This window comes from Ylistrum balloti, unplaced genomic scaffold (genome assembly GCF_031769215.1).
Source record: "Ylistrum balloti isolate Yb309-2 unplaced genomic scaffold, AGI_CSIRO_Ybal_v1 Utg370010, whole genome shotgun sequence".
In the NCBI taxonomy this organism is placed as follows: Eukaryota; Metazoa; Mollusca; class Bivalvia; order Pectinida; family Pectinidae; genus Ylistrum; species Ylistrum balloti.
The window spans coordinates 2,359,014-2,384,609 of NW_026782083.1; the positions used below are offsets into that span (position 1 = coordinate 2,359,014).

Sequence of the window (25,596 nt, forward strand, 5' to 3'; positions counted from 1 at the left end):
TATTATCTATATCTGCTTCTAAAGACCTGAAACTTCCGTGAAGACTTCATGAATTTTTTTATGATGGGACACAAATCAGGGTTTTTAACTGTACAGATGGCCGTGATCCTTCAACAATTCGAGTTTAGGGTGTAAATAAGGGAGTGGATGCTATAAGCATCAGCAATATTTTACTCCAAAAGTCTATTCAAGCTAACAATCCACCATACTTTCAAAACAGAAACACCCCTGTACTTTCCTACATCTACTCGTGGCTCATGGCATCAATTACAATCAAACACAGCGGCAGCTGAATATAAATGGCCTTAGAACTAGTTCTCTTTCTTCTTCTACTCTAACAATGGTCCAACTATGTTTATGGTAACTGTTGATTTAAGTTAGGTGAGCTTTTCGTCCAACGAAACGAACATGGACAGCTTTCCACCAAGCTGTATGACAAACGTGAGATTGCAATTTCTCTAATGTGAATTTTCTCTTTCTGGATAGCTATATTCCTGCATCTCCGACCTATGTTATTTACATGTCACAATTGATTCGATTTCCAAGTGCTTGTTCATCATCAAGATTTTTGCCATGAGTGATTTCATTGAGAAATATTCGATTTCTTTGTGAGACTTGTAGCTGGACGTTTTGAATGCTTGCTAGTTTGCTTGTTGGTTCCGTTGTTGTATCCCTTGTTCTTATTTGAGAAAGAGACATTACTAATTAGATTGAGCAAGGTTTACATGAAGAGTGTCATCGATGAAACTGAAGACGCTTACTATTCCCACCTTATTTTCCTCGCATATTTTGCCGTAGTTTTATGGAATCTGAATTTGGATTATGATTATGCTGCCATGTTGGTATTGTTAAGATTAGATAAGATATCAAGTTGTATTTGGAATATGTTTTAAGTGGTTGATTGAATCACTCAATGTCTTGTGATTATCTAGTCCTTTTATGAGTATCGCAGAGGTGGAGAAGAGGGGGACATCTCTTTGGGAAAAATCAATTCTTTTCAGCAAACTAATTTTAACCCCCATTGACGTTGCACGGGACATATTCAATGATCCATTTCGGTACAGTGACTTTATAATTATCAATTTAATTCAGTTGTGCAATTTAGGCAAGAAAAGTTGCTCAAACAGTGCAGTCAATAAGCACCTTGTACTGCTAATTATGATCTTCGTCACTTAGGAAACGGTAACGGATGGTTGCGCTTAATAAGTGTAACAAAAACGGAATGTTGTGCTGAAAAAGTTAGCAATAATGGATTGTTGTGCTGATCAAGTGTAATAGTGACGGATTGTTGTGATGAAAAAGTGTAACAGTAATTAATTATTGTGCTTAAATAGATGTAACTATATCGGAATATTGCGCTAAAAAAGTAACAGTAACGGATTGCTGTGTTGAAAAGGTGTAATATTAATGGATTATTGAGCTGATAAAATGAACAGTGACGAATTATTGTGATGAAAAAGTGCAACAATAACGGATTGCTGTGTGGAAAAAGTGCAACAGTAATGGATTGCTGTGCTGAAAATGCAATTGCATACCGTGAATTTTCGCAAAAGACATCATACAATATCTATGTGTTAAAAAGTATACTTCCCATTTCATGTTAGAAGAGAATAAATGCTTCTAAAATTAAAATGAAACAGACTTAATCCATGACGTTATTTATTTTGGAACTTTATCAAATACTCCAACAAATGATATTGACTAATGCCTAGTAAGATGCATTATCCATTTATATTGCCCATGAGACATTAATTAATTTTAATATGTTACAGTCTATTAGTGTTGATGTTGCACGCATTGACAGCTTTATACTATAAAATGTATATCTTCCAGAGACGATACCATGGTGAGTATAAATACACGTTGGCTGCAGTGTAAATATCCTAACACGTCACCTCCGGACTCCTTCCACATGTGTAAGTCAATACAAATTGATATCTTCATTAGTCTAGAAACGCTTGAGTTACAAGTAAAACAAGCTGAGAGTTGTTTGTAATTTGTTCTATGGAAATGTCATCACATATACAATGTACTTTGGCTCGATATACTGACTTCCCCGATGGAGTATTTATATAGCCATTAGCATCAAACGTTGTACAACAAATTGTGTCTGTTACTAAGTTGTGAGCCTTCAGACTTCTGACTAGTGGTCGGCAAGCGCTGTTCTCCATCCCTTACAGACAGTGGGATCACACCGTAACGAATGTATCAACTTTATCGAGGGAATTGGATAGTTGAAAATGACTCGCATGACTACGTTCGCGTTGGTGTTAAACAGGCTTGCGGGCTTCTGAAAAGGACAACAAGCAGAGAAGGTTTACATTATTCCACAAGCAGAGGTGTTCTGGCTTGTGGGCTTGGGATGACAGTCGACACTTACCCTTGTTAATGCATCCTGTCGCCACAGGAATTTAAAGCATGTGTGGAATCGCATAGGGGAGATAATAGGGAAGAAAAAATACATCCGTGTTATTTTGTAATATTCTGGATAAAGTTATTTATAGGTGTGTATGATACAGGTGCGGTATTTGACATACTTCCGTACGTTTTACTCTATGCATACCTGTTGATAGACTGGATTACTCGAGTCAGCTGTTTAAAGGAGTGAGATAAGTACACACACACCGCTGACGTTAGCCAGGTAAGATTTTTTTCCTTATTAAACAATATGCCAATCGTCTATATATCCTACCCGTAGAGTGAGGGTGTATATAGTTCCGTATTACAAACAAGTGAAAAAGAACAGTGGGTTTAACATGAGTATCCCTTTGTTGAATAACAAACATACACATGGCTATATCTCATATGTTATTTGACAATTGTTCTAATTAGACCGTATCTGAGACGATTTGCTCTGATGGTTTCAGTACATGATAGTAAACCATGACCGTTGTCGCTACTACTATCTCCGTTCACTAGTACTGCCGATGTAATCATTCTGACCTTTTCTTTGTGTGTAATTATCAGTACGTATTCCCACTGAGTATCAGCCTGGTACAGAATTAGATTATTATGTCAGAATGTTACACTGGAGATAAATAAAATAATAAAATTCGTCCTGCTAATCCATTGATTAAACAGCCTGTTTACCCACACATGAGTCATATTATACCCCATTATAGTACACGCCCACTTATGTGTGCACATAAACTGGCTAAGAGTTTGTCTTTTCATCCCACACTCATACATGCGAAAGCTCATTAGAACGCGTTTCAGCAATCAATCATTGTATAGGTTTTTATAAAAAAAAAAAACTATTTATCTATGTGTGGTAGACAGAGGGATGATACATAGATCCCGATATTTCTCAGACCCTTCTCACACCGTAAGATGCAGACGCCAAGTTAGGGATATCAACTTGTCAATAATAAGTATCAACAATTATCTTCTGAGCATTTATACAAAGATATATCTACTGTAAATGATAATGTTGATTTTTAATACAATCACGGAAATATCATCCACATGTGTCCTAAAGTAACATCTTATCCTCCAATGTAGCCATTTGATTGTTGATTAATTATATAACAGATATTCATTTTATTTTAATTGGCTTTTGTCGGACATACTGACATTGTTTGGTTGTCAGTTATCATCTGATTTGAGATCAATGATGATTCATTCTTTACTACCACGACAAAACGGCACTGGTTGGTGACCTACATACTTTCTCGGATTAAATGTCCTGTCGTGTGTACATTGTGTAATGAAAAATAGCTACACTACCACGTGCTTTTACTCAAGTCATGTGGTATCAGTTGATTTAGTTACCAGAAGTAGTGTGTTAAAAAGGTACAATTCCATACGTGTACGAGAGTGTTATTAAGAAGACATGTGTCTGTAATGTGTATTGAGAAGACAGGTGTCTGTAAGGAGTATTGAGAAGATGGGTGTCTGTAAGGAGTATTGTGAAGATGGGTGTCTGTAAGGAGTATTGAGAAGAAAGGTGTCTGTAAGGAGTATTGTGAAGATGGGTGTCTGTAAGGAGTATTGAGAAGAAAGGTGTCTGTAAGGAGTATTATGAAGATGGGAGTCTGTAAGTAGTATTGAGAAGAAAGGTGTCTGTAAGGAGTATTGTGAAGATGGGAGTCTGTAAGTAGTATTGAGAAGAAAGGTGTCTGTAAGGAGTATTATGAAGATGGGAGTCTGTAAGTAGTATTGAGAAGAAAGGTGTCTGTAAGGAGTATTATGAAGATGGGAGTCTGTAAGTAGTATTGAGAAGAAAGGTGTCTGTAAGGAGTATTATGAAGATGGGAGTCTGTAAGTAGTATTGAGAAGAAAGGTGTCTGTAAGGAGTATTATGAAGATGGGAGTCTGTAAGTAGTATTGAGAAGAAAGGTGTCTGTAAGGAGTATTGTGAAGATGGGAGTCTGTAAGTAGTATTGAGAAGATGGGTGCCTGTCAGGAGTATTATGAAGATTGATGCCTGTAAGGAGTATTGAGAAGATGGGTGCCTGTAAGGAGTATTGAGAAGATGGGTGCCTGTCAGGAGTATTATGAAGATTGATGCCTGTAAGGAGTATTGAGAAGATGGGTGCCTGTAAGGAGTATTGAGAAGATGGGTGCCTGTCAGGAGTATTATGAAGATTGATGCCTGTAAGGAGTATTGAGAAGATGGGTGCCTGTAAGGAGTATTGAGAAGATTGATGCCTGTAAGGAGTATTGAGAAGATGGGTGCCTGTCAGGAGTATTATGAAGATTGATGCCTGTAAGGAGTATTGAGAAGATGGGTGCCTGTAAGGAGTATTGAGAAGATGGGTGCCTGTCAGGAGTATTATGAAGATTGATGCCTGTAAGGAGTATTGAGAAGATGGGTGCCTGTAAGGAGTATTGAGAAGATGGGTGCCTGTCAGGAGTATTGAGAAGATTGATGCCTGTAAGGAGTATTGAGAAGATGGGTGCCTGTCAGGAGTATTGAGAAGATTGATGCCTGTAAGGAGTATTGAGAAGATTGATGCCTGTAAGGAGTATTATGAAGATGGGAGTCTGTAAGTAGTATTGAGAAGATGGGTGCCTGTAAGGAGTATAATGATGATGATATGGGAAGCACACAATTGTGTTTGTTATGATAGGGGTGTAGGAATGTGTTTGGAGAGGTGGGAACAAGCTGTCTGGTCTGATACATTAACTAAGTCAATATTTGAATAAAGGTGCTACTTCTGTCTGTGAAAAGGCCAGGTTTTAATTACTCTGAGATGGTCCTTGGATAGTACGTAGTACGTATCATCTGAATGCCCTTCTGATTACGACGATAATAAGTTCGTTATCAACAATGTTTCGCTCTATTAACCAGCGATTGTATGTTCAGAGCTGATTTCTGGGTATAATTAATCGCATTTGCGTAGCCAAATTAGGCTTCGACGCCAACACAAACAATTTTGTCCAACAGAAGCTAGGAATCGATAGAATAGCATGGAAGCGATGAGTAGTTGTTCAGGGAAAGGGTGTGATTACATTGATAAAGTGAGACTGACGTGTACCGACCAGTACCAGCCACGGAAGTGTACACCTTGTATGACAACATCACAGGACAACCGGCTCTTTTTACAGCTGATGCATATTTATAACGAAAAGAAAACCTAATTAAAGTGCAAATCTTTCATTCCGAGTCTGTTAGAAATCAATAGCACTGATCCATTCTCCATTTGTTGTTGTCTCACAGTTAGTTGTTGGTGGATAAATTCAGTTATGGGTACAAACTCCAGCAAGGAGGCTAAAAAGTCAAAGGAAAAGAGTCATGGAGATAAAAAATCAACAGCCTTGGATAAACAGAAAAAGGAAAATGCCAAATTACTGGCACAGCGTATGGAATCAGTGACGTCACAAGATGAACCAGATTCTGGTGAGTTCACATGCAGTAGGATTATTCTATAAGACAAAGTAAAATTTCTACATTTCTTAAGGATACATTGTGATTCGTGTCATTGTGTAGCCAAGCATTGTTATATTCTAATTATTATCAATATAATATTTTTGTATGGGTACACTCTTTGTCAATATGTTATGGTACATGGTGATGTAATATAATTTAATCAATTTAATTTTAATTATATTGTGATATTGCTCGCATACATTTGGATATTTTGTCCATTTATAAGGACAAGTTGTTATATTTTGTCCATTTGTAAGGACACATAGTAGTATTTTGTTGTTATGTATTAGGAAATTTTGATATTTTAAAGGATACCTGATGTATTGCGATGTTTTATTTTGTAATTGTAAGGAAACATAGATATATTCTGCATATTTTTTCAGGATACATATTTTTATTTTTATAAGGATACATTGCAACATTGTAATTATATCTTATAACACTTGTATATAACAAATGTACCATTGCAAGATACATCCTTACACCGTATTCGAGTACATGTCGACGCATTTTGAATTGCAACAGATACCGTTCGGCGCATAAATAAGCTCCCCGCCTACAGTGTTAACTAAGCTATCGTTTCTCTGTTGCAGTAGGTACAGGTATCGATCTTCTGCTTTCAAAAGTTATGCCTGATCTCATTTCAGCTTTAGCTGGTGTTGCAAATCAGAATGAATAATTCAGGCATTTCCTCTCATATTAGTGTCGACATGTGCTTTGATTGACCATAACAAATAAAACCTATATAAGTAGAATTATCATTTCTAATTTTTGTTCGTTCTCCAGGCTTTTACATATTGCATCGAAGGCAACTTGATCGAATGTGCAGCAGCACAATGGTTTAAGTATTCTATGATATCATTATTTAACATAAACATTTAGTAGTTATTGGATCTAATGTGATTGACCTATGGTGGTTTACTTAGTAGCTACAGCTTTGAAAAGAATACAGAACGCCCACAAATTAAAATATCACGTGAAATATACACTTCGGATTTGGTTACTAATCTAACATTTTTCGGCCAGAAATCAAACACATATGAAGTGATTTACATTCAATCAGACAGATACAGATAATTAAAATTTCTGTTTTTATATTATAGTTACCATTGAAGACAGCGTTCCCGTGGATGAGTACGATGGGTTGGGCGATTACATTTTCCCGTTTGAGAACCTTGTTTTTGAAGGCGGTGGGGCTGAAGGAGCCGGATTTTGCGGTGCATTAAAGGTTTGTTTTGACAATTTGAATCTAAACAGCCAATATTGTCATTATTCTAAAACAAAGTATCATTATGCAGGTAGATTGTATTTTTTCATTTCTATGAAATTGGTAGTTATGTTCTCAATACGGAAGCTTGTTGCTTTATCTGCATTGTTAAAACACGTGTTTGTCTCGAGACAATTGGTATGTATAATAATTGCAAGAAATGCGATATGCTTGTTGTATTCCCAAGATGTAATGATCTGAGAGTGTACTACTCATATGATAAGCTCAGCCAACATAAGTTATTGTTGTATGTCTCTTAGCCAAGCTTCAATTATGTAACGTAATGTTTTCTGTTGTTAGGTAATCGAGGACCTTGGGATCATGCAGAATGTGAAGCGATTCGCTGGGACCAGTGCCGGGGCAATTACAGCGGCTTTAGTGGCTGTTGGTTACACGTCTAAAGAAGTAGATGACTTCCTCAGTCAAGATTTAAATAACATCTTGTTAGGTTAGTGAAATTAAGTGATAACTCGAACATGTGTATTGATGATCAATTAAATATGTTAATGTTGATCAATGGCATGAGCATTTGTAGCGCGAGTTGTGGAAAATCAATTATCATGTATTGACACTACAGTAGTTTGACTGCAGTTGACCTCCCTTTTACAAGTTCCCTCCATTCCAATTCCTTACTTTGGGATTTTTTTCCAGGAACATAATAATCGCAACTGAGCAAATAGAATTTCAAATTTCTCCAGTAGTACCATACAACTTCCAATATTATTATTTCAGATAGATAGATGTACGCAAATTGTTACAACACGAAGCTACATTATATTAATAATAAGGTATATTCATTATAACGAATCACATTGTGTTGGTAAGGGTGTCTCCAGAGAATCGTGTAATGTGGTCTAATCAATATCTAATGGTTGAACATTTTATCGTATTTCTAAAGACATTAAAAGTAACAAAATTTGATGAAATTCATTTCATTGAAATGGTAATAACGAATTTCTTTTTGTAGATGACTGTACAATTGCTTATGACATCAAATTAGTATAAATTAAAATTAGATCCGCTGATACCGATTCTGCTTTTGACAGATCATTCTTATTCAAGCTCTAGTGAAGTAGTTTCGTCCATAAGTGTCTGTCCAAATCAACAACAGCAAAGTTAAATACTATTGAATAAATGTTTTCACTGATTGCTTCATTTCTGCACTTCGTTAAAATTATCTAACCGAGTTGGCTGAGTTGTGTTAAATAAGCCAGGAATAATTACTATTGCAATGACATACCGTCTTACCCTGACTCATAGATATGTTAGCCCTCGAATTAGCTACCTCTCTTTTTTTTTCTTTGGAAACAGCTGGGAATCTTTCGACGTACAATGTAATGAATCATATATCTAGATATGCCATTTTTTTGTTTTCCATCTTCAGATCATAAATGGGGAGTTCTTAGTTTGTTACCAAATCTAAGAAAGGATTATGGCTGGAACCCTGGCAATCGTTTCTCTAACTGGCTTGGAGGAGTCCTGGCGAAGGCTGCTGGAGACCCAGACGTCACCTTCGCACAAGTAAGAAAGTCATACTTATTAGCAAATTATATATTTGTACCCGGTTGACACACTTAGGTGCTTATTACGGGCCCACTCTTTCCGTATCATTTCTACTTGACTTTCCCCCTTCGATGGACAAAGATTCGAAATGTTACCCCTACGTTAGTGTCATCTTGCATTTTATATCAAGTTCCGGATTTATCCTTGTGTATTGACACTGAAATATGTTTTTTTTAATAAGATGGTTACATTGAGAATATCTTTAATATATTAAGGATGATGATATTAAACAAACATTTTCTCGGCTACTACTAGTATAACATTATTTTAATGTAAAGTACGTCGTCGGTTAAGAGATATTTGGTATAGTTGCCTTACTCTCTACAAAAGCCCTTTGTTCACGCTCAGAAATATCATCGGACAATGAAACACTATTTAGTCGGTCAGGTTGGTCAAAAGTTGAAAATATACCCAAGGGGATACATTGAATTTTGACCATTTACCGGTCAATAGTTTTAATTGGTAATATTTGATGTAGCACGAATTCAACTATACATGTTCAACAGATATCATCGTCACTTCATGCCACAAGTTGATAAACAAGGACTGTGACACATATCTGGATAATAGTGTTGATTGTTTAAACATGACTAATGATTCAACCCTATAATATTTCACTTTGATAACACTATTAACTTCCGTTATATAGATGTACTTAAATCGCAGCTCCCAAGTCATAAGCAACGCTAGTTTTCGCTCCGCTGGTCTGTTATTAATACTTGCGAATCCTTGTGAAAAGGTGACACTAAGGATTTTTAAGGTGTGAAGAATTAACCCTTCCCTTGCTGAACTTAACATTAATAGTTAGAGATAAATCCATCTTTAAAGTAATTGCATTCTGGCATAATTGTGTGGGATCATATAACGTCCTCAGAGCAATTTCCAATTACTATTGAACTGACAAAATTTGATCAAATATAGCAGTTGAATGATTTGCCATTAAACATCAAAGTTCTCTAGGGGATGCTTCGTCATTGTACTCGCTGCGGTTAGTCATTGATCTTCGTCAAAGATCTTTTTCTGCCTAGTTATCTTGAGAGAAGTGCTAGTGTTGTTTATGACTGACTGTAATGGTACTGTCGATCATTTATTCAGTGTTAATGGTAATGAAAAGATATAGGATTCTTAAGAAACGTTGTAGATACTAAACAAACGAATCCAATTAAGTCTGTTCTGGTAATGTCCTGATGATAAAGCATAAGAGAACTAAACACAAGATCGATACTCGATGTCAAATTGCACCTCCATTAATACTGATCATGACAACTAGTGCGGAGGTGTTCTAGCCTTAGTAAATCACATTGTTGAATGTTACTTCTGTCAGTTATGCTGACGTATTTCGAATCAAAAGTAAGACGTGTTTAGAATTTGGAATACTCTCTATTCATGCATAAAATGCTTATCAAACTTTAAATGATGAGTTTAGAGCATGGCTCCTCATTAGCTGTAATATCGACGCCAGCTTCATTTATCTAGGGAAAGTTCAAAGTAGTTAACTTATTGTACGTTCTACATTTAGATTTACAATAACAACTGTTCTATTGGTATTATGTCAAAAAATAATGATGAAGTGGCCGCAGTTTGACGAGTTATTGTTGACTGACGAAATGTACGTGAATCGCTATATATACCTTAGAGCCAGCTTGATAGTCAACAACAAAGAAAAGAAGTATTCGAACTACTTCGGCGACTTCTGTGAACAAAATTTTGATAATCATATCTTAAAACGTAAATAGCAAGTTGAAATGTCAGAAATTAATGTATGCTATAAACAGCTTAAATGGTTATCGATAAAGTTTGTTTCAGTAACTGGTCGTGATATCAGAATGTGTCCCGAATTGCTCATTAGCGACAGAAATTGAATGTCAGAAACTGCAATTTTTTTTGTAATTTGTTGATAGCAGGATTTGAAATTAGATTTACTTTCACCCACTAGACTCACAGTTACTTTCACCCACTAGACTCACAGTTTCTATCATCCACTAGACTCAGTTACTTTCACTCACCAGACTCAGTTACTTTCACCCACTAGACTCACAGTTACTATCAGCCACTAGACTCACAGTTACTTTCACCCACTAGACTCACAGTTTCTATCAACCACTAGACTCACAGTTTCTATCAACCACTAGACTCACAGTTACTATCAACCACTAGACTCACAGTTACTTTCACCCACTAGACTCACAGTTTCTATCAACCACTAGACTCACAGTTTCTATCAACCACTAGACTCACAGTTTCTATCAACCACTAGACTCACAGTTTCTATCAACCACTAGACTCACAGTTACTATCAACCACTAGACTCACAGTTACTATCAACCACTAGACTCACAGTTTCTATCAACCACTAGACTCACAGTTTCTATCAACCACTAGACTCACAGTTACTATCAGACCACAGTTACTATCAGCACTAGACTAGACTCACAGTTACTTTCACCCACTAGACTCACAGTTTCTATCCCACTAGACTCACAGTTTCTATCAACCACTAGACTCACAGTTCTATCACCACTAGACTCACAGTTACTTTCACCCACTAGACTCGCAGTTACTTTCACCCACTAGACTCACAGTTACTTTCACCCACTATACTTTCACCCACTAGACTCACAGTTTCTATCAACCACTAGACTCACAGTTTCTATCAACCACTAGACTCACAGTTACTTTCACCCACTAGACTCACAGTTTCTATCAACCACTAGACTCACAGTTACTATCAACCACTAGACTCACAGTTACTATCAACCACTAGACTCACAGTTACTATCAACCACTAGACTCACAGTTACTATCAACCACTAGACTCACAGTTACTATCAGCCACTAGACTCACAGTTACTTTCACCCACTAGACTCGCAGTTACTTTCACCCACTAGACTCACAGTTACTTTCACCCACTAGACTCACAGTTTCTATCACTCACTAGACTCACAGTTACTTTACAGTTTCTATCAACCACTAGACTCACAATTACTTTCATCCTATCAACTATCAACACTAGACCAACAGTTTCTATCAACCACTAGACTCACAGTTACTATTAACATTTAGACTCACACTTACTATCAACCACTAGACTCACAGTTACTATCAACCACTAGACTCACAGTTACTATCACCCACTAGACTCACAGTCACCCACAAGACTCACAGTTCTATCAACCACTAGACTCAGTAACTTTCACCCACTAGACTCACAGTCACTATCACCCACAAGACTCAAAGAATCAATGACACAATAGAAATACAGTTACTATCAACCACTAGACTCACAGTTACTTTCACTATCACTCACTAGACTCACAGACTTACACTAGACTCACAGTTACTATCAACCACTAGACTCACAGTTACTTTCACTCACTATCAACCACTAGACTCACCTTTCACTCAGACTCAAAGTTACTTTCACTAGACTCACAGTTACTTTCACTCACTAGACTCACAGTTACTATCAACCACTAGACTCACAGTTACTATCAACCACTAGACTCACAGTTACTTTCCATCACTAGACTCACCTTTTCTATATACCACTAGACTCACAGTTTCTATCAACCACTAGACTCACAGTTTCTATCAACCACTAGACTCACAGTTTCTATCACTCACTAGACTTACAGTTACTATCAACCACTAGACTCACAGTTACTATCAACCACTAGACTCACAGTTACTTTCACCCACTAGACTCGCAGTTACTTTCACCCACTAGACTCACAGTTACTATCAGCCACTAGACTCACAGTTACTTTCACCCACTAGACTCGCAGTTACTTTCACCCACTAGACTCACAGTTACTTTCACCCACTAGACTCACAGTTACTTTCACTAGACTCACAGTTACTTTCACCCACTAGACTCACAGTTACTATCAACCACTAGACTCACAGTTACTATCAGCCACTAGACTCACAGTTACTTTCACCCACTAGACTCGCAGTTTCTATCAACCACTAGACTCACAATTACTTTCATCCTCTAGACTCACGGTTACTATCAACTACTAGACCAACAGTTTCTATCAACCACTAGACTCACAGTTACTATTAACATTTAGACTCACAATTACTATCAACCACTAGACTCACAGTTACTATCAACCACTAGACTCACAGTTACTATCACCCACTAGACTCACAGTTACTATTAACATCTAGACTCACAGTTACTATCAACCGCTAGACTCAGAGTAACTATCACCCACTAGACTCACAGTCACTATCACCCACTAGACTCACAGTCACTATCACCCACTAGACTCACAATTACTATCAACCACTAGACTCACAGTTTCTATCACTCACTAGACTTACGGTTACTATCAGCCACTAGACTCACAGTTACTTTCACTCACTAGACTCAAAGTTACTTTCACTCACTAGACTCGCAGTTTCTATCAACCACTAGACTCACAGTTACTATCAACCACTAGACTCACAGTTACTTTCACTCACTAGACTCGCAGTTTCTATCAACCACTAGACTGACAGTTTCTATCAACCACTAGACTCAAAGTTACTTTCACTCACTAGACTCGCAGTTACTATCAACCACTAGACTCACAGTTACTTTCACTCACTAGACTCGCAGTTTCTATCAACCACTAGACTCACAGTTACTATCAACCATTAGACTCACAGTAACTATCAACCACTAGACTCACGGTAACTATCAACCACTAGACTCACAGTTACTTTCACTCACTAGACTCAAAGTTACTTTCACTCACTAGACTCGCAGTTTCTATCAACCACTAGACTCACAGTTACTTTCACTCACTAGACTCGCAGTTTCTATCAACCACTAGACTCACAGTTACTATCAACCACTAGACTCACAGTAACTATCAACCACTAGACTCACAGTAACTATCAACCACTATACTCACAGTTACTTTCACTCACTAGACTCGCAGTTTCTATCAACAGCATTATTTGTTCAGTAAGAAGTTGATATGACATTTTGTCTCCATTAGTCTATGCTATGTGAAAAGTTTGATCTGTAAAACATTTTTGACGTTATGACAGCTTTCTTTATCCACCGTGTTCAACTAAGGGTCGATATTCCTGGTCTAAGATATCCATCTATTTATTCAGACTTGATGTTTTAGGTACGTGAGTAAATATCCCCGTCATCAATCTTACATTTATACAATATATAGAAGGATACATATTTGTATGCAAGGAATTTCAACAATGTGGTTTCTTTTGTCAAAAATGAATAAGTTTTCGTGCTAAAACCTACTCAAAGTTTTTTTTTTTTTTTTAAATTTCCTGTCGGTCGATAACAGATAAAATTCGTTCCTCGCTTTCGTCTATTACGTTGCTCTCAGAGTCACCGCTCTCAAGGGATACATTTATTTTAGTTTGTATGTGATTCTTATTCAATAAACTAGCTTTCTGTATGGTGTGGGCTGGTAACACTGAATCATTACTTCTATCTCCAAACTGACACGAAGCGAGAAAAACCAATTCAAGGAAATATTCTAAAACTTATTGATATCACTGGGACTTTCAAATGTCACACAACGATGCTTCCAACATATAAATTTACAATCTGTTAACACTACACATGCGGATAATGACATCATCACAGCAGTATTCATATTTATATATATAGCTTTGTGCGAGTTCATTCAATAACTGGTAGTCACATCATACAAATCTATAACCCGCACATATTGAAAACTGTTCAGAATATGATATCCAAAAGACCTTAATACATAACATCAACAAAACTAATATAGATTTGTTAGATTCGACGTCCATCTCTTTTGTGTGTAAATAAGCATGTGAAACATATTTTGTCATAATTGAAGAGTAGATGAATTGATAATTTTAGGTAAATAATTTTAAGCATATCATCAATTGCTACTCTATGGATAATTCCATTACACAAGACTGGGTTGACTGTTGCACAGTGTTCCCTCGTGACCTAAGAGTCCAGACACATGTCTTTATCTGTCTGATCTTCAGGAAGTATTGGAAAATGTTTTATAGGTTTTTATCAGCACTCGCTATCGTTTGTATCTACATGTGTCTGTGACATATCTATGATACCTAGTGAGAACACCGGAATATGTCAGGATAGACATGTGGTAGTTGACTCTCGGACTTAATGTATCAAAAACATTTAACTTCTTGGATGAGATGCAGCAAAATAGTGTGTTATTGTCGAAGTGATATTTCACTTGAACACCCAAGAACGACAAGAAAATACCGAGACATGTCAACAGATTCTTAACCTAAACTCAAAATCAATATAACGTAGGCAAAATATAAATAAAAGAAAGATTTACAGAGAGACTCCTTATAAGGAGAATAAGACCATGCATCCGAAAGGGTGAGCGTCTTTCTGATTAATCGACGACACCGAACATGTAAATCTTTCTCTATCCTAGTAAGTAATGTCACGTTCTCAAATGAGGACAAGATAACTAACACGCCAGGCTTTCTAAAGAGTATTGAACACATGCAGGAGTTTCTTGCAGGAAAGAAAATTTCACATCAAAAATACATTAGATAGTCGAGATATTCATATAACTACATTAATGCAGCCTTTCCAACTAGAACACCAACAGTGATTAGTTGAGAAAATATCACTTTGTCTGACAGCTACGGTAAATGTTACCATCACATGCATTTTTTTATATTGATGTTCTGCATTTGCTAAACTATATAATATGCAAGTATTGGATTGCAATCCTATCTATTTTTTTTTCAGATACGTTAAAAATGATTAAGCCATGGTTTAATCACAAAGTTTCAAATTCAGATATGAAAATGACATTATTTTTATTGAAAGGAAATAGAGTCGCAGAGAAATAGATGTGAAGGTGAAAATGATGATCTCTTGTGCGTTTTTCTATTTCGCAAAGAACAGAAAAAGGATGTCTTAAGAATCAATCAAGATTGTTTCGTTCAATAAAATGTGTCTTTCTGATAGCCACTCATGCAATAAGTGCCATGTCCTCAGCCTACTATACATCTGGCTACCTTTCTCTTTTGGAAGGCGTTCTCAAACAACACGTTATAAGCTGCATTATTCAATCAACAACACTTTATCCCTTGTAATTAGAAAATGATGCTAAATTGTATTGATACATACTACCAGCGACTTAAATAACGATAGACATTGGTAATTTCATATCAAAATTTGTGTCCGTGTTGTTTTATTGCTCTCTAGTATTCTGGGTGTTGTTCGAAATATACTAGTTTTTCAGATTACCTGTAAGCATATAATTAATACAATATATACAATAAATAGTGTTTCATATGGTGTACAGTTTGCCTTCTCGCTGTTTTATTTCTTTCTCAAGAGTCAGAAACTGTACATTTTTTTCTCTATCAATTTAACTTCCTTTCTTTCGCAATTCCATCCTCTCCTAGAAAATAACAACATTTGCAGTAAACACGCTGGATGTCGTTGAGAATAACATAAATTATTAACCATAATTTAAGTTTTAAAATATCATACAAAAGAACACGGAAGTAACTTGCTCTTTTCAATACAAATTTTGAATTAAGTACACTGAAATACAGGAATTCAAACAACACCCACCACAACACCAAAGATCCAATAAATACACAGAGTCGGGTGAATGACTCGTTTGTTGATGATTATAGTATACGGCGCAAGATAATCAAATGATGAACACAATATACAGCTGCTTAGTGGATCACACAGCTGTTCTGTCCCTCATAGACTCGTCAGTGATGCTAAGAGTCTTATTCATTGAATTATATGAGGCACCTAAGTTGATGGTGAACTATAACCTTTTTCAGTTATACAAGAAAAGAGGAGTAGAACTGTGTGTTGTCGTCACCAATGTCAGCCGCATGACTGAGGAATATTGTCATCCCAAGACTACACCTCACATGCCGATTCGAACGGCAGTGCGCATGTCAATGTCCATTCCAGGTACTGGCTATATGATTCACGCAAAGATTGCCTTAAGTCTGTAATTCGTACTTAATTGGTCCTTTAAATAAATCATCGTGTCTGTAGATTACACTATCCTCTGTACCATTCGATGGTAAAATTGCTTCGTATGTATTTGCCTTTTTTTATTATAGTAATCACACTACTGTTCACTTGCCTATCATTACCTCCTAGCTTTAGAATTATAATTGGTTAAATTTAAATCCGACATTTGTTTATTGAAAATGGTAGGAAGTCATGTACATTAGGAAACTAGATAGTTAACCGAATCAAGTATTGTTAGTCGTATATATAGATATACAAACTGGTGCGTGGAATAAGTTAACGTCATTGTTTTGTTTCAGTTTTATTTCACGCAGTGAAATACGACAAAGCCGGTGACGAGGATGTGTTTGTGGATGGTGGGATCATGTGTAATTTTCCTATACACTGCTACGATGGTAATTTCAACTTTCCTATACATTGCTACGATGGTAATGTCAACTTTCCTATACATTGCTACGATGGTAATGTCAACTTTCCTATACATTGCTACGATGGCAATGTCAACTTTCCTATACATTGTTACGATTAATGTCAACTTTCCTATACATTGCTATGATGGTAATGTCAACTTTCCTATACATTGTCATCATTAATGTCAACTTTCCTATACATTGTTACGATGGTAATGTCAACTTTCCTATACATTGTTACGATGGTAATGTCAACTTTCCTATACATTGTTACGATTAATGTCAACTTTCCTATACATTGCTACGATGGTAATGTCAACTTTCCTATACATTGTTACGATGGTAATGTCAACTTTCCTATACATTGTTACGATTAATGTCAACTTTCCTATACATTGCTACGATGGTAATGTCAACTTTCCTATACATTGCTACGATGGTAATGTCAACTTTCCTATACATTGTTACGATTAATGTCAACTTTCCTATACATTGCTACGATGGTAATGTCAACTTTCCTATACATTGTTACGATGGTAATGTCAACTTTCCTATACATTGTTATGATTAATGTCAACTTTCCTATACATTGTTACGATGGTAATGTCAACTTTCCTATACATTGTTACGATTAATGTCAACTTTCCTATACATTGTTACGATGGTAATGTCAACTTTCCTATACATTGCTACGATGGTAATGTCAACTTTCCTATACATTGTTACGATGGTAATGTCAACTTTCCTATACATTGTTACGACTAATGTCAACTTTCCTATACATTGCTACGATGGTAATGTCAACTTTCCTATACATTGCTACGATGGTAATGTCAACTTTCCTATACATTGCTACGATGGTAATGTCAACTTTCCTATACATTGCTACGATGGTAATGTCAACTTTCCTATACATTGTTACGATGGTAATGTCAACTTTCCTATACATTGTTACGATTAATGTCAACTTTCCTATACATTGTTACGATTAATGTCAACTTTCCTATACATTCCTACGATGGTAATGTCAACTTTCCTATACATTGCTACGATGGTAATGTCAACTTTCCTATACATTGCTACGATGGTAATGTCAACTTTCCTATACATTGTCATCATTAATGAAAACTTTCCTATATATTGTTACGATTAATGTCAACTTTCTGATACATTGTCCCGATTAATGTTAACTTTCCTATATGTTATTACGATTAATGTCAACTTTCTTCTACATTGCTATTATGGTATTGTGAGCTTTCCTAAACATTGTCTGAACATTTGCTGCCTTAACGATTCCAATTTTTAAGGCCCCAATATCAATGTTATGGAGAAGTCGGTAAGGGGATTACGCAATATAGGATAAGATTACTTAGCCTTGGAGCGTGAACTTTTACTTTATATTATTTCTGAAGCAAGCAATAAATATTAAAAGATACATTGTTATAATTTGGTATATCTATCATGGTACGTTTTTGCTGACACTGAACAAGTTATATATTCGAGAACCATAGCTGTACAAAACGTACAAATACTTGTATGGTAGGTATTAATGATGCAGTAAACGTCTAACCTTCAGGCCCACCTGTCTTATTCTACGTATTGAAAGGCTTCCAATTAAAATTTTGTTAACATGTAGGAGTTTTCTTGTTTTGTATTTAAACAAGTGCTGATAAACGAAAAACGTTTTGCAGGTTGGTGGCTATCAATGGAACCTGGTGACACATTTCTGGAGAGACTCAAACCTCTGGACAAATTGCCAGGACTTCTAGCTCGGGATGGGAGATTTGAGGGCAGGAACTCTAAAACTTTAGGATTTCTAGTGGTATGTACAAGATTGGGGAGTCTACAGTTAAATGTTCTTACAACAACACTGAACGGTTAGCTACAAAATCATTCTTATAGAAATAGCACCAATGTTTTCTTGTTTAATTATGTTTTTAGATATTTGAGACAAGACATATCCGACTGTTTGACATTAAGGTAATTCGATGTAAAAATTGGTTCTGGCGTTTTATAATTTTGGTATGTTTCAGTACGAGGATCTGGAGGAGGATTTATTCCGATTCAGTATGGAAAAGAGATATGGGAAACAGATGGGAAAGATTCCTAAAACCTCTCTATCCAAGTAGGTTTTAACTATTTCACTGCGCAATTCTCATAACGTGCACTTGGCATCTGTTAATGTATCATAGCGCTGATGATACAGTTCATTCTTACATAAACAGCAAACGTTTCGGTGAATTCAAAGCATGTATGTTATTCACCAGTGAGATAAACAAAAACGTGATCCATGTGTGACATGAAGATACAACGTGTTTGATTTCAATTACGAAATATTTATCGAAAGTTTGAACTATGTTCATTGTAATCAAAATCTTACAAAAGAAATAGTTTCACTTCAAAATAATTTAAACAAAAAAGCCCAGATTGTTAAATGGATAAACCTGCTGTGTAAAAAGGTTGGCAAGTTCCAAGGCTCGAGACACACACAATTTATGACACCAATTTGTAATTATTCCAGTATGATTTGTTCATAGGGAATATCGAAAAATGATTTCATTGGTTTTGTTTGGTATTAATAGTCAATACGAACTTAATGTATATTTTATCTGTTTTGTACCGGTCGTAAGTAGCAATACCTTTAGGAGCATGATCTTATTCTCCATGGATTTTTTTTTAGGGTATCAGTTTAAATCTTTCCTTTGTTTGAAATGTACCCTTCCTGTATCGATTTCGAGTTTAAATTACAGGTTTCTTAATACTATATAGGATTTTGTAAGTGATTAATTAGTATCATTACCAGTGGGTTACTGTTTAAAGTGAAAACCCTTTTAATCTCAAAAATAAAAAATCTGTATTAGCTGATATCACCTCCGAGTTCATCAAAAGATTTATTAACCGTTAAAAAACCTACTTCTGGTTATTATATGACGAATTTCCACTAGATTGCAATGAAAAGACATATTTTACCAAGTACTGAAATCAAGAAAGGAGTTGTTGAGCTAACTTAAAGATTAAAGTATGCGAAATCGTAAGCATTTACTATTTTGAGAGTGGCCTCAAAGCAGTTGGTAGGGAGAAACTGAAAGCTGTATGTACTGAGCTTTTTTCTAGGCGAAAACTGAAGAAGAAAGCGTTACAAAGCATTGCGAAGATAGAACACCAGAAAATTATGGAAGCTTTTACGGAATTTTTCGAAGTATGTTGAAACTTATTTTAAAGACAAATATGGGAAAAAAGATAAACAAAACTTATTTTTGTGGTTGTATATAATCATTCAGAACAAACGTAATCATGTATGTTCTATGCGTCTTAGAAAAGATAGTGTCACTATAACAACAAAAACAATTACAGTAATTTAGATAAATAGAGACTATGATGTATTTTGGTAATTAGTTTTGTCATTACATAGGTCTTTTATCTTTATTAAACAAATTTAAAGAAAAGATTAATCGGCTGGAAATTGTGTTATAGTTAACATCTTACTGCCTTTGCTGTATAATAACAAATATAGACAGGGTTATAGACATGGCGTAGAATTACATATCATTTTTAGAAATTAAGGATGGCCATTTTTATTCATTTTATTTATTTATTTTTGTTTAGATTCTAAGGCGACATGACCTCAACAAAAACGGATGTATCAGTAAATCCGAACTGGAGGCAGCTTTCACTGATGTATGTATCCATAGCCAGGCTAGAATCATTTTAACATACCTATGAAATGCATACTTCCATTGTTTTTTCCAGATTAATTGAAGATGGTTCTTGTCTATTATGGTAATTGAATAGACAAAGTTCTATCATAAAATGTTTTCGTTTTGTCATCTTTGATTCGTCTATCTAGACATCATATAGCTACGTTTGTTTGACTTGGATCACACAAAAACACCGTGTGTTTGGACGTTTTATAGAACTGTTGTATCCCTATGTTACTCTATGTTTCGTTTGCCAGTCCGTCCGCATGTTTTGCTTCACAGTACTAAAAAGTCATTTTAGTACAGTGTTAAATACGGGATCCAAGTCAATACTTCAAAACCTTTTGTTCTCGAGCTGTATTAAGCTCGTGAAATCACTGAAAAATTATTTTTAACGTATTTTTTTTCTGATTGTATAAGTATTATAATATTACATTTAATGAATTTATTGAAAAAAAAAGCAAAAATAAAAAATACTAAGCACAAAACATAATAGACATTCCATATCAATTAGAGCTATCTTGAATACATATATCAATCTACCGATTTTTGTATTTATATATACTTCTAAATCATGCAATATATATATATAAATACATTTTTGTATATCGAACTTTTTAATATAAATTGTGATTTATATTCATAATTGTACAAATGGAATGGGGTGACGTATACAAGCCCTCTTACAAGAAGACAACTTATTGCTCAGAGCTGAACCCGGGGCTCTTCAACTCCGGCGACCTCATTTAAAAATAAATGTTTATACTGATATCAGTAGATATCAATGTACATACAATTGTTGAAGAAATAAAGATTGCTGTTTTATCAATCAAAAATTATTCTTTGACTAAAATCGCACAGAAAGTAAGAAAAAATGCCTGTTATTCATGAAAAAAAAAACAAAAATGGTATGTGAAATGGATATTTTCTGTTAAACATATTCTCGCGCCTGTAGCGGAAAAGAAGCTTTTACTATGTTGAATCTAGCCTTTCAAACAATCATATCAGGAATAAAAGTTAAGGTTTAGAATTTCTGACCACCAGACCTTCATTGATCCTTCATAATCAATGTTTCTGTCGCTAGAAATAGAATTATCTGCAGTCATTCCTTTTTACCACTCTAGGAGGAATATTTACTCATTTTGTTCAAACCGCCTCTAGTAATCTACGTAGCGAAGCGTTTGCTTTAAGGATGAAAGCAACAGGGGTATATGGGTATATGGGTAGCCTCTCAAAATTCGTCCCTGTGTATCAGTTTTAAATCCAGCAATATTGCAGAAGAATGTTTAAGTCTTTTTCTCTACTTATCCTAGCTATCGGACGGAATCAAGGAAACTTTGTTCGGTCCTGACATTACGGCGGACAAGGCGTTCGAACTGTTGGATAGCAGTAAAGACGGCGAGGTGAGAAAGCTATTAACTGTCCCACTTGTGCCCCTTCGTGACAGGTGTAAATATTGATAGGATGTTTTCTGTGATATCCATTTCAGTGAGCAATTATTGACCGTAATCATATTGTTCTGTGGCATTTACCTAGTTGCAATCAGCAAGAGTAGTCCTTGTTGATTTAGTTTGAATATATAATATTGTCATTGCAGATTCAGTTCCAAGAACTTATGGATTTCGCTCAGAGTAATGGCGTTTACCTACTAGAACGCTACCTAGGTTACAGCAGACAGGATATTACCGACTTCCAATCATTCACGCATGCGCTACAGAATGCTTTACTCGTCAATGGAAGCAGACGATATGTCGAGGTACGATAGGCATGGTATACCGTTAAAATATCATCCCGATGATCAAATATATCGTTTCATCATGTTTAACACTAGAACTAAATGGAATCAGTACATTTCACTGCTCAATTATGAAATAGTAACGGTGAACACTTTGATTTCACGGATTTCGTCATTATTTCATATTCTTGTTTTTTGTTGGGTCACTACAATTTTCCATTTTTTTCATCCTTGAGCATAGCGAAAATATACTGGAATCCTTCTGTATTTATTCAATATCTATAAAGCTATTTGAATCCCCTTACAGGAGCCATGAAGTAGTAGCCTAAGAGGTTACTTATTTGTGTATCCCTCTAGACTCGGCCATTACTTATAGAGCTGAATGTATTTGAATCCCTTCTAAGTACTGAGAAACACTAGAAGAAATTACCTATTTGTTTTTACCTCTAGATTCAGCTATTCCTTATATAGCTATGTTTAATGCCCTTGCAACAGTGTGGAAAAGATAAGTACTGCTGTGTAGCGTTCATCGCTCTAGACTCGGCCATTACTTATGTGTCTTTGAACCCACTTTTTTAAGACGTGAAGCTGTAGAAGGAATCAATTATATCATCTGTTAACAGAAACAGTTTTTTATGAGCGTTTATACCAGTTTAAGATATATTCCTCTGAAGGGTAACAATACCTATGAGTACGACTTAAGTTTTGTCTTATTAGCTTTATCGTCAAAATGGCTTAATTTCATAGGAAAAGGACATCGACCGGTCAGTTGGGATAAATACTGGACACGTTGGAGTGATGGACTTCGGTATGGAGGTAGCAGACAAGGACTTCACGGTGGAGGTATGATATCAACTAGTGATTAATTGCAGTTCTATACTCCGTTTTTCAACACATTTATTTTTAGCTGATGATACTGACACTTTACAATAATTCTAAGAATATTGCTTATTATGTGTAAAGGAAGAAAATAAATATATACACATTTTCTTGGAACGAATTATTGATGAAGACGGAGTCAGATAAGAAAAGTAATTCTCATTCTTTTCACGTGTTACAGCAAGGACAAAGAAGCATGGTGGCATTCCTGAAACACTATGTTGAAACACATGATCTGCCAAAACACGATAAAAGTGGGACGAAAGATGAGAAGAACACACAAGGAAACGGATTAAATTCAAATGAAACTGAAAACAAAGTCGTAGAAACTAACACGGAGAACACAGTGTCCAACACTGAGGACAGAACGTTAGATATTAACGATGAAACCTCTAAAACTGAAACAGAAAAACAGCCGGAGGGAGTTCTTAAAGAAACGGAACCGGAATCAGTAGAAATAGTGATAAGACATGGCCAAGAGAATACTACCGCGGACACATCACTTACGGCTGAATCACAGAGTTAATTATGTTACAGATATATACTTATAACAAAACATTGTTGTACATTGTTGTCCTTTTGTTACGATTAGAAACAAAAATAACTAATTCCATGTTTCAGTCCAGACTCTAAACATAATCCGGGTCATGTCAGGGTTTCAGTTCTGTCTGCAAACTCGGAATATTGTCACGAGGGTAGGAATTGATCGTACAGTTCAGTGTTAGGGTTTACACATTTATACCGTTAAAAACTGTTCCTGTCTTTAAAATGCATTGTTATGATTGAAATATTTATGTATTATTATCTACATGTTTATCTCCACATAAATATGTGGTTGAAAATATCAAACACTTACATACAACATAGTTGATACTTTGTAGAATCCCTTAATATATTCAGAACGTCTGTCATTTCTAATCTTTTCTAATATATTATTATCTATATATCTTTTATTACAAATACTTTATCTGATTTTTTCTGTTAATTGCTGCTAGAAAATTATTACTATGACGATGTTCATTTTTTTCTATTTCTCTTTTTATTCATAGATTTTTTTAATCTTTCCAATTTGCTAAAGAAACATGCGAAGTAATGAATTCCAATAGTTGATATTTCAACATGTCTTTCCGAAGACGGCCATGTAGCTTTACCCACCGTACCAAGACCACAGCAGAGTTTAATTTACCTGATACTCATACGAAACTTAAAAATCACAATAGACAGAATTAATTTTATGACATTTTTATTTTTTAAAACCGTACTTTTGTTATACCTGTTATCAATTTTTACACCTGCCATTTTTTTTACCGCACATCGTGTTCGCAGAAGTTTTACATATTGTGGTGTGATTATATGCTAAATAGTTATTGTGTTCAGGGATGCTTACGTGTGTCATGCTGTATTGAATGAATGTGTTTATGTTCTGTTGATAACCAATGAGCATGCGTGCAATTTGAAAACATTTTTGCAAATAAAATATGTATTAATATAGAAAATACTCCTTTTACGTAACAACAATTACAACAAGCTTAATCTTTCGATGACACTTGTTAGTTGTTAACAACCGTGTCTCGTTAGACCAGTCTCTGTGTTAAGTACGCTACCTGACTCGGTGGTATGGATGTTGTCATTAATTATAACATACGTGTATTCTTGAGCTTACCTGTGAAAATTGAATTAACTGTACATGCTTTGTGATCTATATTGCTTATAAAGCCAAACAAATGATTAACCGTTATTTGTCATTTTATATATATATATATATGAGTGTATATATATATATAAGTAGTGAATACTTTCAGTCTGTTAATGCTACTAAGATATCGAATTAATAAATAATAACAACACATGTTCCTGTATAATATAAATACAACTACATCATCAGAGGAATTATTACCAGCACCCCTCAACCTCCGGATGATACCGCCGCCAGTTTCCTTTGGCTGTTTTCCAAACCTTAACTGAGAGGAATTCCTATTACTAAAGAGTAAACAATGTTATATAACATCAGTACCGACATTATCTAAACCTATCTCTTCTCCCTCTTCTAACATATAATGTCTTTTCGAAATTGGCAGAAAATGGAATTATTCTATTTTAATGTCCCGGATCGAAAGATCGGGAACATATTGTTTTTGTGCTGTCTGTTTGTCTGTTGTCAACTTTAAC

The 25,596-nt window shown here is 35.5% G+C and overlaps 1 protein-coding gene across 1 annotated transcript; it reads left to right on the forward strand.

The window, feature by feature from the left end:
* Positions 1–1,933: 1,933 nt before the first annotated feature.
* Positions 1,934–25,159, forward strand: LOC132548370 (uncharacterized). The gene is made up of 15 exons (XM_060212232.1): positions 1,934–2,641; positions 5,663–5,842; positions 6,976–7,100; positions 7,440–7,587; positions 8,524–8,660; positions 16,504–16,639; positions 17,005–17,100; positions 18,807–18,937; positions 19,149–19,240; positions 20,230–20,314; positions 20,722–20,793; positions 22,127–22,216; positions 22,411–22,569; positions 23,296–23,391; positions 23,609–25,159. The coding sequence occupies exons 2-15, from the start codon at positions 5,689–5,691 to the stop codon at positions 23,951–23,953; spliced, it is 1,866 nt and encodes a 621-aa protein (XP_060068215.1). The 5' UTR covers positions 1,934–2,641; positions 5,663–5,688; the 3' UTR covers positions 23,954–25,159.
* Positions 25,160–25,596: the final 437 nt, after the last annotated feature.